This window comes from Syzygium oleosum, unplaced genomic scaffold (assembly GCF_021117445.2).
Source record: "Syzygium oleosum isolate NSW1041296 unplaced genomic scaffold, Sole_v2.1 Sole_v2.27, whole genome shotgun sequence".
Lineage (NCBI taxonomy): Eukaryota > Viridiplantae > Streptophyta > Magnoliopsida > Myrtales > Myrtaceae > Syzygium > Syzygium oleosum.
Window position 1 is genome coordinate 4,005,786 of NW_026607511.1, and position 18,226 is coordinate 4,024,011.

At 39.1% G+C, this 18,226-nt stretch overlaps 1 protein-coding gene and 1 pseudogene across 1 annotated transcript; one reads left to right on the plus strand and one right to left on the minus strand.

The window, feature by feature from the left end:
• The first annotated feature begins 3,219 nt into the window (after nt 1-3,219).
• Nucleotides 3,220-7,595, plus strand: LOC115667223 (uncharacterized). The gene is made up of 5 exons (XM_056303502.1): nt 3,220-3,797; nt 5,724-5,848; nt 6,154-6,468; nt 6,561-6,730; nt 7,046-7,595. The coding sequence occupies exons 1-5, from the start codon at nt 3,519-3,521 to the stop codon at nt 7,459-7,461; spliced, it is 1,305 nt and encodes a 434-aa protein (XP_056159477.1). The 5' UTR covers nt 3,220-3,518; the 3' UTR covers nt 7,462-7,595.
• A 257-nt stretch (nt 7,596-7,852) lies between these two features.
• Nucleotides 7,853-17,224, minus strand: LOC115691452 (uncharacterized; annotated as a pseudogene).
• Nucleotides 17,225-18,226: the final 1,002 nt, after the last annotated feature.

The following is an 18,226-nucleotide window of genomic DNA, read 5'->3' on the forward strand; positions in this document are numbered from 1 at the left end:
ATGTTTGGAGGCAGAATAGTACAGAAGGAAACTGGTAAGAAAACGAGCAACTGGGCAGGAAGGAACTGATCGATATCCTATGAGAGCAAAACAGTCGCAGGCTGGTTTGGGGGAACATGATTTTGAGACAAAATAGCCCTGAAATGGGGCCTCAAAATTGACAAATTGATGCGTGGTGAGAATTACTAAGGCATAAAGGGACAAATTGTTTGTCAAAAAAAAAATAATAAAGGGACGAACCACTGTCTAATGGCAAAGAACTCAAGTTTCACCACCAACGAATTGGATAAAGAACCGAAAAGGAATTCGCTCACCTGAGAGTAATTCTCATGTATTATCAAACTCAATTCTAAATTCTTAAGGTGTAAAAGGACTAGGACTTAGCAAAAGAGTCGAAACACTTTCACTCTTGTAGCTTTGTGATTCACATTGAAACTTCATGAAAATGGCGAGAGGATCCAAGCATTGAAATTTTTGGAATTGCAAAGATAAATGATCATGTTTTCTCTTTCTTATTAAATTTAGCATTCGCTGGTTGATCTACCTTATCAATATTGTGGGTGCTTATTAAAATTTCTTGCCTTAGTCGATGCTACATTAAGCTTCTTTGTTGTTTAAGATTTAGATCGTGGATCTTCCTTTGGTGCATTTGTGGTTTCTTTAGCATTGAATCATAAAAGAGATTCTTACCATCAATGTTTGTTCATTTTTAGGTTCATTTACACCAGTATACTGTTTATACCAAACAATGGACATCATAGGACATGAAAGTATCTAGTTTTATCACTACAATTTGCTAAATAGTGGATGGATATAATGAAATTCTCAAATTTCATATCATATTCTATCAAGTCATATCTTGACTAAAAATCTAAACGATCAAACGCAGCCTAAAAATTTAGGAACTAGGTAAGGGCTTAGGAACTAGAAAACACATTAAAACACATAAAAACTCGAACTTTTTACTCTCCGGCCTTGCAAATCAATCACTAACCGTGCCCATCAATCTGCATTCGCTCTTCAAGTTCTAAAAACTCCATGTTGGACGTTTTGGACCCAATAATTAAATTGTGGCCGAAATTCCCACTTGTTTGCATGTTTAACAAATGGGTATTGATTTGACCAAAAGAAGGAAAAACAAATGGGTATTGATTAACTGATGAGACTTGAGTTGGGTTTGAGAGTTGATCGATGGGATTCTCAAGCTGCCTTGCAAAAACACTCTTCAAGTTCTAAAAACTCCATCTTGGACGTTTTGGACCCAATAATTAAATTGTGGCCGAAATTCCCACTTGTTTGCATGTTTAACAAATGGGTATTGATTTGAACAAAAGAAGGAAAAACAAATGGGTATTGATTAACTGATGAGACTTGAGTTGGGTTTGAGAGTTGATCGATGGGATTCTCAAGCTGCCTCCCCCACATGACATGTTCAAGGTTCCAATGGTGATTTCCGGGGAAATCTTGGCTAGCTGTTGATGTGCGTTGCAGGTGCACATTTTGCCCCAAACTGAGAGGCCTTCTTGTCCAAAAATAAGAAGATAACATAGGAAGTAAGAAGACAAACAAATCCTAGAGAGAGAAAGGGAGGGCCGAGTGGAAGGAGGACGCTGGGCGGCAGCGATGGCACCGCTCGTGAACCAGCAAAAGGGGTCGTGCGCCCCTCGTTGGGCTCAGGCGCAAGGCCCAAATTAAGAACCCTCACATGCCATTGAACTTCAATTGAACATAGAGTCTCATAAGGAAATGACCATCTAAAGTTTTTGTCCGTTTGAATCACCAAAAGCTTGTTTGCCGATTCGAAAACCTTCAATTCATAATAGGTGACAAAAAAGAAACTAAGGAGTCAACTCCTATGAATGCTAATGTTCCCCACATGGCAGTGTGTTAGTACATCTTTTGTTTTCATTAAGTAAAATGACACGAATACTTCATGAATTTTGATTCAATGTGCAGCGTCGTTTATAAACTTTCAATTTATTCAATGCTATCCTTGAACTTTAGCCGAATGTGCACCGTCATCCCAAAATTTTAAATCTGTTCAATATGGTCCCTAAACTTTTGGTAAATATTCAATCTAATTCCTAAACTATATAAAAATATCAAATATTGTGATTTCGCTAATTCAAGTTAACGAAGTTTGTTGATTTGGCTTTCAATCCGATAAGTTCGAATGGTTGACAAAAAAATAACTTTACACATGGATTATTCACAGAAGATATTCAACACAAATGACGTAATCGAATAATGTAGATAATAAAAATTGAACAAATTAAAATGATTATTATATTCTAATTTGAGTTGAATATCTTATGTGGATAATCCACGTACAACTTTTCTTTGTCCACCGTCCAAACATATCGAATTGAAAGCCAAATCACCAAATATCGTTAAACACGAATTAATGAAAAGACAATAATGAATATTTTCATAGAGTCAATGACTAAATCGAACATTCACCAAAAGTATATGGACCACATTAAACAAATTAAAAGTTCAAGGACGACATTGCACATTGAGACTAAAGTTGAGAGATCGCGCTGAACAAATAAAAAGTGGCATTGTACATTAGGTCAACATCTAAGAACCTTTTTTGAAATCATCCCTTTTCTCTATAAGTTTCGAGCGGATCCGGGCCTCTTCGGGATCGGCTGGAACTAAAAAATGGATAATGACACAAATGGTCCCTGAACTTTAGCTCAATGTGTAAAATGGTCCATGAACTTTAACCCAATGTGCAATATGGTCCATAAACTTTTAATTTGTTTAACGCGGTCCCTGAACTTTTGATACATATTCAAACGAGTCCATATAGTCCAAGGACAATATTGAACATTTTCGTATAGTCCAAGGACTAAAGGGATCTTATTGAACAAATCAAATGTTCAGGGACCACATTGCACATTAGGTTAACATTTAGTGACCACATTGCACGTTAGGTTAAAGTTCAGGAACAATATTAAACAAATTGAAAATTCAGGGACCACGTTACACATTAAGTCAAAGTTTATAAATTATTTGTGTCATTCTCGATGGCCCGGCCCGAAAAACGTCGATACGGGCCGTGCGGGCTTTTGTGGTGTGGGACTATCTTGGCACTATCGCCTGTTTTACACGAAGGATCATGGACACCTTGTCTGCCCAAGAGCCAGCCAAGAAACAGCGACAACTCGCAGCTTCACGGACCCAACCCCAATCTCTCATCGGCACGCACGCACGCACGCTCGCTTCGCAATCTTTCGCAGCAGTCACGCCCGAATCCCGCAAATCCTGCGGCAGCAGCACAGCAGCAGCAGCAACAACGACAACTCACTCGCCCCCACCTCCACCCTTCTCGGGACCCCGCGACGACCACGACCCACCAGTGCAGTGCAGTGCAGCGACCCTCTTCCGATACGCGCCTCTCCGCCCTTGGGGCTTTCGTAAATCACTTTGGTTCGGCTTTGAATCTCTGTCCCCCCAGCCTGCACCACCCTTTTGACCCAAGAAAGTGCTCGGCGAGAGGGGGGAGAAGAGCCATGCCGGGCGAGAGAGACGTTAAGAAGAAGACCAAGAAGAAGAAGCGCGGAGGCAGCAAGAGGAAGATGACGGTCGAGCAGGCGCTCGCCTTCAAGTCCGTGAGCGAGTGGGTCTTCTTGGATTCGCAGTCGTCGTCGTCGTTGAGCGAGTGGGTCGATGACTTCGGGGTTCAGAAGAGTGCCGGGCAGAGGGTGGTCTTCGAGCTGCACTGCCACTCCAAGTGCAGCGATGGCTACTTGTCTCCTTCCAAGCTCGTTGAGCGAGCTCATGCCAATGGGGTAAGTGTTTTTTTCCTTAAATGTTTTGTTTTCTTTAGCCCTTCTATTTGTGCAATCTCTGAAGGGATGCTTTTGGGGATTGAGATGTTTTTATAAGGTTATTCTATCTAAAAATCTGAAGTTGTGTGTTCATCCGAAAAAAGAATAAAAGGAACAGAGGAATGTGTAGATTGGTGTTTTCGTCGTGTATCCTCTCAGTTCAGTGGCTCGCAGAAATGGAGGGTACCTCAAACTGTTAAGAGTAAAACCAAACCTGATTCTTGCTCTTAATCTTCTTTTAGCTTTCTTTCCTTTTCACTTGCAATACATATTGATGGTACATTTTGTTAGAAACTGTTTTTGCCCAAAAGCTCAAGTGTTGGGAAATGGGTCCATCTTTTAATACTCCCCATCGCTTTTATACCAGACTTCACGCAGGATGTGGGCGTGAAAACAGCCGCTTCAAACAATCAATAGGAGATAATAACACCCCCATTCTAAGTAGATGAATTAATGTGGTTAAGAGGCAATGGCATGATTCGAACTTTTGACCTCTGCTCTGATACAAGATTCAGATGATCAATGAAACTCGTATGTTTATGCACAAGGAGACATGTACTAGTCGTGAGAAGTACTAGTGGAGTTACATGTGTCGTATAATTTTTTCATGTGAGGGGCCTATTAAGTTTCTAGAAAGTTATTTGGATAAGCTGTCTGTCCAAAAGCATTTGGTTTCTTGGAATCCTGCGATTGAGGAGTGGTGTCAGAAAGTTTCATTTTTTTTAATTAATCCACTCTTTTTGTTGAATGCTTTCGGAGGTTTGCTGAAGAAAAGTAAGCTAATTATGAAGTAAACTATTGAACAAGGCTATACGAGTTGGTGTTCTTAAGATTTGGTAGGTTGGAATTATATCAGGAAGGGTCAGTACCACTTTCACTACGGGTGATGGGAGAAAAGCTATGTTCTGGTTTTGGTAGACAGTGTAATTTCCAGCATTTAAAAACGCTCTTTTAGACTGGTTCCTTATTTCTTTCTACAAAGATGGGATTGGAGCCTATGTTCTTAAGGTGAAATGACGGATGTTTGCTTTGGGTCTAAAGTTTTTCACTGTTCCAGGATCTTTAAGAGATCCACATTTCAACTTACTTAGAAGTTGAATGGATTGAGAATCCAGGGTGCTAATAAAGAGAAGCTGATATGAAATCTAAGAAAAGGTGTGTTTACTTTCTGGCCCTTTTCGAAGTTTTCGAAGTTTCATGCAATTCCAGCTTCCTTAAGAGCAGATCAGAAAGTTTTTTATTCCCTTCTAAAGTTAACTTTACTCCTCCATGTTATCAGATACATTTATTAATATATATAAGAGGAAGGTGATTATAGTTGGATGTTATTCCAACTGTAGAAGAGATTGTGAGTCAGTTAATCACCTATGCCTCACTGTCGTTGCCATTCGGCTTTGGTATTCAGAACCAACAAAATCTATTCTGATTTTGATCATGCCGAAGTTAGTTACAGGCTCGGGCAAAAGCTTGAGGTGGGGGGGGGGGGGTATTGGTGGTAATAAGAGATTCGAGGATTTTAAATATGGAAGTTGTAATTATTGAATAAACTTAACTTTGTTAACTTCCAAAGCCATCACCTAATTTATCGGAGAGGACTTTGGCTCTCTTTTGCAATTTTTTGTAATTGTTCTTTTTGTTCCAGTTAAAATTTTACTAGCTTTATGTTTTATTAGCTTCTCTGCATTCTGTAGACATCCAGTGTGTAGTAAGGTCCTCTTATCATGAAAACAGAAAAGAGAGCTTAATTAAAGATGACTCGCGAGCAACTCTCAATGCTTGACTCGTATTACTGATGTTTATATTTTCTGTGGATGCGTTTAGCTGTTGCTTCTGCTGTTGATGCTCTTTGGGTAGCACAAGTTAATTCGTACAATGTACTCATAACAGGTGAAAGTTCTTGCTCTGACAGATCATGACACTTTATCGGGTATCCCCGAAGCTCTGGAAGCAGCTTGGAAATTTAGCATTAAGATTATTCCGGGCGTTGAAATCAGCACCATATTCAATTCAAGGTGCTACTCCTGCTTTCTGACTTAAGGTTGATGAAAAGTTTGAGGGGACATCTATTTGTTAGATCTACATAATGATTAATTTTGGTGCATTGTAATAAGAGCAGACAAATCTTGCCAATGATTACTGAACTTTTTACTTTATTTATTTAGTAGTTAGTGTTGCTTGCCATCACATTTGAGATTATAATCCATTGGTTACTTGGTGGTTGTAATTCTGATATAGCTATAATGATCATTGCCTTTTGTTGATGCAATTTTCATTTTTTTGTTTCTTTAATCTGACATCTGGGTGATGAAATCTATAGAGAAGAGTCATCTATGGAGGAACCAGTGCACATTCTTGCTTATTACAGTAGCTTTGGACCCACAAGGCTTGAGGAGTTGGAGAAGGTCTTGGGTAACATAAGGGATGGTCGATTTCTCCGGGCAAAGAACATGGTTACAAAGCTGAATAAGCTTAAGCTACCTCTGAAGTGGGAGCATGTTGCTAGGATTGCTGGCAAGGATGTTGCTCCAGGAAGACTGCACGTGGCTCGTGCTTTGGTTGAAGCAGGTCATGTGGAGAATCTAAAACAAGCTTTTGCACGATACCTTTTTGACGGCGGACCTGCTTATGCCGTGTAATTTTCTTTTGATTAATATTGTTTTTTCGAGAGGCAAGTGCCTTGCAGTTAGCAGACATTAAAGTATGATTGTGTTTTTATCTTCTCAGAGGTAGCGAACCCCCTGCTGAAGAAACCGTGCGACTAATATCTGATACGGGGGGTGTAGCTGTGCTTGCTCATCCATGGGCACTGAAAAACCCTGTGGCAATTATTAAAAGTTTGAAGGATGCCGGTCTTCATGGAGTGGAAGTCTATAGAAGCGATGGCAAATTGGCAGGTACATATATGGAGTTTTTTAACCGTTAGGGTGCTATTATGTCTCAGTTTCGGGTTTTTGCCTTTAGATGATATTGGTGTTATGAATGATTCAACCAGTTTACCATTTTTCAGATAAGTCAGTATGACATTTGGTTGTTATCCCAATGTGTGTTAAAATTGACGCACGTCAATGTCTAGAGTTTGAAACTGTTCAGACTGTGGGACTAGTTTTGAATTTTGTGCATGCAATTTACGTGTTCTTAGCTAAAGTTGGTAATAACATATTAGTAGCTTTGCATGTGTATACTATTGATTGACTCTGTTTATTGAACAGCATACAGTGACCTTGCGGATGCTTATGGTCTCTTGAAGATTGGGGGATCTGATTATCATGGAAGGGGGGGACATAGCGAATCTGATATTGGAAGTGTTAATCTTCCTGTTCTTGCCTTGCACGACTTTCTGACGGTAGCGCGACCGATTTGGTGTGGGGCCATAAAAGACATGCTCCAATCATATGCCAATGAACCCTCCGATGCAAATTTGGCAAGGATTACAAGATTCTCAAAAATCAGGATTCCAAAAGGAAGTTTGCCTCCAAGTCAAGGGGAAGACTTGATCGACAGGTGCCTATCATCATGGTTAACAGTTGATGAAAGGCGAAACGTGGAGTTTCAGGACATTAGATCTAGGATTTCAAATAGTTCAATCAAACAGGTGTCTGCGGAGGTGATTGTTGAGAAAAATTAGGCTGGTTTTTGGTAGATGTAGCGTCATCAGTGAGCAATTGAATTTTACAGGATTTACATTCTTTTTCCTTTGGGATTTATGCAATCAAATATTATTTTTCTGAAGGTGCAGATCAATTTACAATTTTTTCCCTCCATTGGTCGCAATTACAGAAAGATGTTTAGTGCAGTTTTTATTCGGAATAAACTTATCTTGATTCGTTGGTAAGTCACAGGTAAATTGCTGGCATGGCCATTGTGCAGCCTGGTCATACACCCATCAGTTAGATTGCCGCGTTAACATAGGGATGCTAGCATGACGGTGCAATCACTTTCGTGTAGTAACGGTGTTAGGAGAACCACTATTTTTCACGGAGTGAGCAATCACTTTTGTGCTGAGTTATTTAAATCAAGATCGTAAAAGAGAGAGGAGATTTATTTACATTTTTAGATATTGATGCAAGGATTTCATAAATGACATACTTTAACCAAAGTTATTCCCCGTTTCCCCCTGTTTGTGTTCTTATACTGTACATGCATGGAGGGAAACTGTAGTGCCTATAAACAATACGGCTTCGCACGTGCTGGCTATAAAAAAAAAGCCCACGACAACTAAGATTGCAGTAGGTATCGGTTGGTGCAAAACAAAAATTAATACTCCACCATTTAGAACATATTCCACCATTTGCGGTTTTCCATTCTCTTTGCGAGTTCACTCGCCATGGAGGCAAAGTCTTCAGCTCCACTCTGCAACTCTTCAGTTCGTCTGCTAATCCTCTGTTAAAGATGGCGACAAAGTCACATTCGCTCCAAAGGTAAAAGACTCCTGCCATATATAGGGACTCTGTCTAGAGGAACGTATTGCAGAGACAGGTGACAAGAAAATTTGATTCTGAAGCCAACTCAAAACCAAATCCTCTAAGTATTTTAACTGTTCCATTGACAATTCTCCAATTCAACATTCCACTATCTACTCTTTGGCCCATTAAGCTTTTAACAGTTTTCAAGGTGATCTAGGATTATTCTACACTCTTCTACAGTATACTTAGGGTCCTTCGTGCGAAACAACATCATTATGCATCCTGGGACAACCACATCTGAAAAGTTAAACAGCGAGAATCACTTGTCCCTAAACATTTAAGAAAAAGTAGATGGCTAATTTAGCAATAATCATTCACACCTACAGTTATCAACATGCAGAGTGGAGGATTATAGGTGAAAGCTCAAAAGGGGGGACGCGGATTAGCGGGAGATAAGGATAGGGAGAGCAAAGAAAAGTTCCTCCTCAAATACTATATGTTTCAAAATGAAAAATAATAGGTCTCCTCAACCTTAAATTGCTTCTCAAAAGGGATTTATCCAATTTATGAATATAGACACGAAAAGAAAGAAACAAAGATCCTACCTCAAGTTTCTCTTGGCGTTGGACAAGTTTGTCCCGAGCTTGTGATGCTGCTGAAGAGGTATCCTGAAATAGACCCACTGTAAGTTATGTAAAGTATTAGAGGATTGAGATAATCTAGAGCGCCAACTCAAATCATTTTACCCCTGTTTTCCTATATTTGGCAATAATTTCTTCACGAGTTCTGGGTCTTGGGTTTGTATCAGCACTAGCACCCTCAAATAATCTTTCCCTCTCCCCCTTTCTTTCTGCAAAGCAAAAATGGTACCATAAAAACTGCCTTCAAATACATAGAACTATTGTAGCTTAAAGAAATTATGTTCTACCACTTTCATCATGCTTGGTTTGATGAGATGATGATGAGACAGTCACGGATTCATCAATTTCAATATCATCTGCAATAATAAGTTGAATGTCAAGGAGGAGGGGCAAAGAAAGGTAAATCGAGCTAGGAATGAGGTGAAAGTGAGATCTCTGACCTATACTAAGCTCAATGACTTCATCATGAGCGGTTGGATTTGGAATGGAAGTCTTCAACATTAGAGGCTCAGAAAATATGCTTTCGAGAAGCGAAGGATCATTTGAACCCACTTCACTAAGATACGAATTATCGTCAACTTCACCTGATTTGAAGCCCTTAATGATTCCGCCAAAAGCCCCCCGACCAGCAGTTTCCTGCAGCTATAGTTCTTAGATTCAGATGTATTCATTTTTTAAGCAACAGAGAAGTAAACTAAAGGCAACCTGCAGTTTCTTCTGATTTGGAGACAAATTTGTGCTTGCACCTACAGCAGCTGCGACGACTTCGTCATGGAGGCAAGGCAAGGAATCAGGAATCCTACAAGATCACAAGAATGCTTACTCTCATCCAATGAGTTCATTTTGGAATTTAAGTTCCGAATTGTACAGAAGGAGATTGTGTACGTCAGACTGTAATACAGATTGATTTCTGTGATCCCCAAGTCACAAACTAAAAACTTAAGTGGGTGCACACATCCACACCTCTGTGCAAGAGAGAGAGAGAGAGAGAGAGAGAGAGACCTCCAGTCATTTTCATGGGCTGATATAGATACGAATGCAAACTCACAACCGTTGACCTAGAGAAAAGAAAAATGTCATCATGAGCGAAGAACCATCAAGATCATTTCAAACCTACTTCTTCCTTTTGAAGCATCTGCTTACTCCATCTAAGGTTGTTTGTCATTGTGCGGTACCTAGATAGGATTGATCAGATTCCTGGCATAAATCATGCAAAGTTTCGTCACCTTAAGCTTTCCCTTGAAAACTATCTCACCATCTATAAATGTCCATTTTACGATTGGAAAAGTAGCTCTTACAAATTTTAAAAGCTCCATACTCCGGTTCAATAAAAGAACTCAGTGTGTACTATATCCAGATCTTGTTGAAGATAGAAATGAGAGTTCTGATGATGACGAATTCTTTCTCCCCTTTCAAAGGATCTAGGCGAAGAAAAATCATAATTCTGTACCTGGTAATGATATTAAAAGAGAATTAGCAAGTCATATTCTAAACTCCAGAAAAGAACTGACCAGGGCAATTTTCCCATTGCCACAGGGGGACATCATTTTATCCATGTTGGTCTTAAAGTTCCACCTCAGAATGGACATCAAAGAGCTTTCTGCCAACACTTCCAAATTTAACAAAGACCTGTCCATAAATGATCATTTCCATCAGAAAATTCTCATCACCGGAGATTCTTTGTCCAAACATACTACCAAATAGAAACTATACAGAGGCAAAGCAATTCATAACTCAGCAACCACTACTGCTGGTCAAGATTGTCCACCTTACGGCAGATTCCCAAGCAGTAATATGAAGGGAGGAATACAAATAGTCACCTTACCTTATTTCAATATCTCCAGTCTGATAAAATATTACTAATCCAGAATCTCTCTCATCTATTTTCAGGACTGTTGTCCAACAACATGGTTTTGCAAGGTTGACTTGTTGAATGAAGTTATTGTCAATCTGCAAGACAGCCAGTTAACAAACTTACGCATTAAAGAGCATTACAGGAGGTGATGATAACTTAAAAAAAAGATTGCACCTCAGTAGCAGATGTCAAAGGATGTAAGCTTATCATATCTTCACAGCAGAGGAAAACACACAATTTTGTTTCCAGTCCAAGAGGGGTAGCTTGAGAGCAGGCTGCTGATTCAGATATTAGGGGATTACTTCCCTGGTCAAACTTAGAACCGGCATTTCCCTCTTTGGCTTCACCATCCTCTGACAAGTTCACCGGATGAGAGTCAAGAGAGACTTCAGAAACAAGATCACTGCTTTCTGTGTTCAAAGTTGAAACAACTTTAAAAAAATTGCCACTAAAGAATTGCCAAAAGTTAATCCTCTTCACAAATAAAAATTCTTGCCTATTATATGCAGAGATATAGCAGTGTGGTTATTTCCAGAGTGGAAGGACTGAGAGCCGATGATATCACCGTTGGAACTATCCAACATTGCAACATGGGCATTTTTAGTCAATATGAATATTGGTGGCTCTTCAGGATTTCTTAGACCTCCGCATTCAGATTCACTTGGGCTGTTTACCAAATTGCTACATTCTGCAAACGAACTCACAACTAGAGAAATGACTGGGGAACTCGAGTCTGATGCCCTGTCCGTGACATACAAAACTGACATAGTGCTAGTATCAAACACTGCCACCTGAAAACCAAGATGGAAAAATCAAAGATTGAACCCAATGGACGTAAAAGATGGCAATATAATCAACGGCTCAATTGATGATCCTCACCTGGCCACATTCAGATCCAACAACAAGCTTGGTTCCAGAATTTCCAAATTTTAGAGTGCCAATGGGAGAATTGAGAAAGAAAATATAGCTATGCACTGTGGCCCATCCTCTTGGACTAAATTTTGAACTGCACGAAAGATGCAGACCATCACACACACAATAACATTCAAATGAGTACCAACACCTTAGCTCAGCCAGTTAGACGGATATCAGTAAAAGCAAACAGCTACTGCCAACTGGGGGCATGTATACTTAGAGTCCACAGATATTGCATGCTTTCATAAGTTAAGACTAGAGAGTTACTTCTCAAAGAGCACTCTCCATCTTTCAAAATAGATAATGTTGTGAATCAAAACCTCCGATAGAATAGTCAATATGTGAGATGGCCATGTGCTTTCTGAGAAAATTCTTATTAGAAAGGTCATGCACACCCCATCACCAACTTTTGCTAATCTCAGGGCAGGAAAATTGTTGAAATGTCTTTGGGACGCTTCCAGACCAAATCTAATTGCTTAGTGCCTTCACAAAAGGGTAAAAAAATTTGCTGCATGGTTCCTTCAACCTGTTTCATACACCTCCAAATTCCATGACTCCTTTATTTAGTGTCTAGTCATGAAACTTTCTTTAAGAAACATTCCAAGCGTTCACATAGATCCAAACTGTTTAACAAGTCACAAGTACTTTAATATCATACCTTTATTCTCTGTTTCTGTCACAATGTGCAGGGTTGTTTCTTCTGAACTACTAATCAACTTGTACAGAAAAACCTACGCAATCACAATTGGAGAAAAGAGATTCAGTGTACTGTTAACATATGGTTGTGGAAACATCATGCAACTAATTTATAACTCTTACAAGACCGCACTCATTTCCGACAGCCAAACTTAAAGTGGTTGAGCAAAAATCTATGGCTGACACTGCTGCATTTGCACCCGGAATCATGATATCTTGCACCTGCACAATACATTATATTGCTGTTTACTCACCCCCCAAAAAGAAAAAATGATATCGCCAAATGAAGAATTGCCTTTGCAGAAAGGCTAGACTGCCAGTAGCTGAGAAAGTAATGGAAGTAAGAAAGGCGAGCAGTCTATGACAGTTGGTGATTTAGGGATACTGCATTGAGACACATACCCGCGGATCTAGAACATAGATCAGTGACAGAGTTGGACATGTTGCGTCCCACATTCGAACCGATCCATCTCGATAACCTGCTACATAGATCCTCTCAACTTGATTCACTTCTGAAAGGTGAAGTCGACTAGGGACCCCGCCGGTTAAAGGTCACTCAGTATGGCCGGTTGGAACATTGTCCTTCACGTGATGTTTTGCAGCTGCAACTATCTAGTTAAGGGAGAAGACCTAGATTGATAACTATTGTTGACAGAATATTAAAATTTCCATGAAAGCTGTATAATGGACCCCTGAGGAGTCAGAAAGAGGCCAGAAATAAGCCATACCTTTGAAAAATCTCCAGAAAACGTCCCATCAGCATGTACAAAACCAAGGTGACTCACAGTCATTTGTGGTTCCACAGTAGGTATGACCATTGGATATGGCAATGGAGAAACAGTAGCTTTTGTGTCCTGCTGAGACATTGAGGCAGTGAGACAGCCTTCATCATAGACATGCAGTTGTCCTGGATTCGTTAATACAATGAGGGACATAGTGTAAACTCCACCAATTGGACTTAAAGTAGGTAACAACACCATATCAGCATAAGAACCATTAAGCCTGAGGTCCACACGGCCAATGCATTTCACTTCTTCAATCCCAGAAGCCCATTTAAGACTCAGAATCTGCAAAATTCGGTGAAACAATGATATAAGACCTAGTTAATTGGTGCTATATAAACAACAATCTATGTATTACTGACACCTTCCACTAAGCGTTGATCATATATTTCCCATTATAAAAGCAAAATAGACTAGATTTGCATTTTCAAACAGCCGAAGAGCTATTACAGGTAAAAAAACAGCTGGAAAGCAGGAAAACTAACCTGTACCGTGGTAAAAGAAATCAATCGGCAATTTTTAATCTTTTTACTTTTCCCATTCTAGTGACATTAAACTTTAGTGGCCATCATTACTTTGCGAAATGGAAAGATTTCATCATAGTGAGATAGATCATTCGCCTAATCACACTATTGTGGTGAGTTGCGCAATTGTTGATAGCAAACACAAATTTTCCTATGAAGCTTGATGATTAAAGGGTGCAACAATATGGATTAAAAGCTGACCGTCAACACTTCTTCTGAACCGATTTCGTCACCGCCATAGACAAAAAGTTGGCCACCATGACCATTCCGAGATCTACTGGCAGACCAGTGTAACACAATGACCGGAAGTCTTCTGTCAGCAGATGCTATCTGAAGCTTAACAACATCATTAGACACTTTTCCACCATGCTGATTTCTGGAGACAGCTGTAGACATGTTCCACAACAATATATCCCCATCGACATAACCAACAGCCAGAACAGACCCATCCGCAGAGAGCCAACAAAGAGAGCTTATCTCTTTGTCCATCTGTTCACTGTCAGAGATATCCTCGGAAAGCTCATTTCTTGCTACTTTTGGCAAGGTGATCACTGTTTCCTCTTTCAATTGGAGATCGTTTTGGCCTCTTACTAAGACAGGTTGATTTGCAGAAATATCCCAGAGTACAATCAACCCATTGTCATATGCAATTAACAGCCTGCAAGCAATCCAATCTCTTTATTAGCATTAATTAACCCGGGACACAGCATATGCTAGAGGGCAGTGTATAAACCTCGCACAGTCGTACATCCCACTACTTAAAGTAACCATCAGTTCATTTAGAAAGATAACAGTCTCAGCTGTTGACCTAGCTTAATATCTAGTTAAAATATGGAAAAAAGAATATAAAACAATTTGAAGCATTTGTACTGCAGTATATGCACGATCACATTAACTTATGTACTGGCTAAGTTGTCATCCTGTCCAGGGGTATCCGTGCACAACAGGAGTAATAATCCCCAGTTCTTTCACCTATCATGGGGCCTACATTCCAAATAAACCAAGCCACCAGCTCAATGTACCATCCCCTAATCTTATAACTTCAGCATATGTAGCAAAGTTGCACTCAAAAGCTAGAAGTTGGTTGTTTTAAATTCAGATTGACATTGTCAGAAAGAAAATGAAACATAGTTTATTAGGCCATCCACAATGAAGCACTCCAGGCCAGAAGTCATTTAACGAAGTTCATTTCAGCAAAAAGTTAAACAAATGGTAAATCTACGAAGGCCCCTGGGAAAATGGGTGCTCTCATCAGGATCATCCAAAGACAAGTCGCCAATCTAAAAACCGTAATCATTAATTTGGCCACCATCGAGTTTTCATTTTGCGAGACATCTTTGATATGACTTACAAAGTGAACAAATTACATGGCATTGGACAAACTATATAATCAGGCTAAGCTATCAAATAAAAAAACTGTAAGGAGAATAGAGTGTATTTCATCGTACCTATTTCCTAGGGAATGAGGTTGTGTAAGAACCCCCGCAACAGACTGTTGATGAGGCACAGAAATTGCAGCTGCTTCTGGAAGCCGGACAGGAAATTGGAATTAATAACTACAGCTAAATAACTATAGGGACACATCATCATCAAAACGTAAATAGTCACTATAATTCCATATATACATAGCCAGGTCAACTGTTTTCAATAATCATATATAGAAGGAAGTACTACATAAATCACAATAATATGGCAGAAACCATGTTTTTATCCCTACATGAAGAAAAATGCTTAGTTATATTTATCTTTGTGTCGGTGAAATAATTCATCAAACAGTAGACTAGATATTTTCTTTTGACACAGATTTGGAGAAAATGCTGTTTAATATGAAGGGAAAAGGCATCTTAGCAATCCATTTGCACCATGTCGATATGAGATGAGGTTAGACAAAGCAGTATAACTGTTTAACAGTTAGCTACATGCTTCAAGTTTACTTCATGCAAGAATCAAACTTTCATATCATTGAGCTAAAGTCCATGCCAGAAAGTAGAAACCAAAACCTTGAGCTTATCAGTTTCCAAAATGGCCCAGATCAACTGGACAGTCCATACATGCGAAGCTACCAAGATTCAAAATAATGCCAATGCAGTGAGTTCATCAACTCCGTTTGATGCTAAAAGAAATGCAAAGACAAGTTGAGTAGGAAACGAAGTAGCATGGATTTGTTAGACCATTTACAAGTGAATGTATCGAAAGATTACCGGCAACTGAATCTGCTGGAATAAGGTAAGGAAGTTGAACAATCTGTCTTTGGCCTGCATCACATTTTAGCACAAACACCATACCGTTCTCATCCCCAATATACCTGAACAGAAGATCAGATCTCATGGGTCTGATAGGCTCCAGATAAAGGAAAATAACTGATAATGGAATGTTTCCAGAGATTGTAATTTGTACATGTATCCAGTCCCCTGAATCACTGAAAAGGCAGTTATATTTGATTCCCACTGTAAAGTACAAGCAACATTCCTATACTTTATGTCCCAAACCTGCCAATGTCAACAGTCTATTAAGCCAGTCAAGACAAAATTCAAAAAGTGTCAACAATTATGCTGAGAAAATGTAAAAAGAGAAAGGCAAACAGCAATTCATCAGAAAGAAGGTAACACCAGATAAGAATTTGATTTATTGGAATTAAAAGATCACATGGACTTAAGAGTTTAAACCTGTATGTCGTTGTCAGTGGATATACTGACTAGGAAACCTTGATTTTGCAGGAACTGTTGAAAAACATAATAATGTTAGCTGGTAAGAATCAACTTTGTAAATGAATGGCAATGGATTTTGTAGAGATAAGAGAACTTCATCTTTTTATACTTCATCAGAATGATGTACTTCACCAGAGTTACTTCTAAACACCGTAAACATGCAAATGTAGATAATAAATACTCCATCAGAGAAAAATTGACAGACCTCTAAGTGCTTAAATGGCAACTGCTTTGCAGATACAAATAAAGCTTCCATATTATCACCCCCAATCACTTTGATCCGACCATCCCTGCAGTTGAATGAATTGAATCAGGGTCAAAAGTGGGTAGTGTCGCATGACCTAGTAACCTGTTTTGCTATAGGCGCTTGGAGGGTACGACCACAATTTTTTGCAGAGAGACAATCGTCAAACACTTGCGGAGGATTAACAATTACAGAATGATTCTTTGACGGAATAAATAAAAGATAAACACAGTTTCATCTCACCTTGAGATTAATTTACGTAGTCAACAGGACATCCAACTCACAAAGTTCCTATTGCCAAAAGGCTCTGAATGGGATCGAGAGCCATAATAGATGAAGTAGAAGGAATGCCATAGCGAACTGTAACACGAGGATTCAAATCCATAGATGTCAAGCCTCCAAGTGGCACATTAATCTGCAAAAGGGAAAGCAGTAATGGAAAAGACTGATCAGATTTCCACATAGAAGATCACTGCACTACATACACTTTTCATGCACAACTTAGTTTCCAATACAATGCTTGACATAGATGAGTCAATGCTTGAACTATTGAGATAAATGTCATCAAGGATGAAAAGACCACTCAAGAGTAACAGATCTCTAGAACCTAAGTTCACCATTTTTCTAAATTTTGGATAGGTAAAAGTAACTTAACTATAGGGCACCGAGAAGGTGCAAATTGATATACAAAAAGAGCTCTATTACAAGACAAACGTATACTACGTTCAGCAATTAAATTTAGAAAATTGGTTTATCATCAGCATAAGAGCAAACTATCCATGTACGGTCAAAAGCAACAGATCTGATCCTGTCTAGTGCACAGAACCACTCTCTAAAGACATTTAATATTATGTGATCTCTTGACAGATGGAGAAGCTAGGGGATAGATAGTATGCGTAAAATGAATGGCATAATTCATTCCCACTTATTTTTTTGATGTTTTATTTTTTGGTAAACAACACATTCCCAGTTATGGTTGCACTTAGAGATGATGCAGGCAGTTAAGGTGATAGTTCTTTGTAATATTGATCGTAACGGTTACCAAAAGCATAATTATCCAATTTCATCTGACTTTTCATATTTCCATTACTTTTTAGAACTTGTAAGATCTTCTGACCAAAAAAAGAACTTCTAAGATCTTCCTATTCAAGATGTCTTAGCTGACCAGTCCATTATTCAAGAATCAATTCTGAAATAGGGCAAAGTTCATCATCCATCCTAAAACTTCTTTATCATCCAGATATTGTCATAAACAGAGTACACTATAGGTCATTTACAAAAGTTCGAACAAAACTAGATGGATCTAAGGACTTATTCCAGCGGGCTGACTACTCACAAGTCTCTAACTACTTTAAGTTAGGATTGTCAACAATCCTTACCCTTGCCCCTTCCCCAATCTCCCCAGCTTATTGTTAGCAGTTAATATTGGTCCAATAACTTTGCGCATCCTTCATTTAATTAGAAATTTTCCAATCTCATCATCGATAATATCATCTTTTTTTTCCTTTTCTTTTGAAAGATAAACAAAATTCCATGAAGAGTACCGCCCTATAGGGCCTGTACAAAACAGCTTCAGAAGGGAAGCCACATATATGCAAAACTATGCACTCTATAGTATTGTT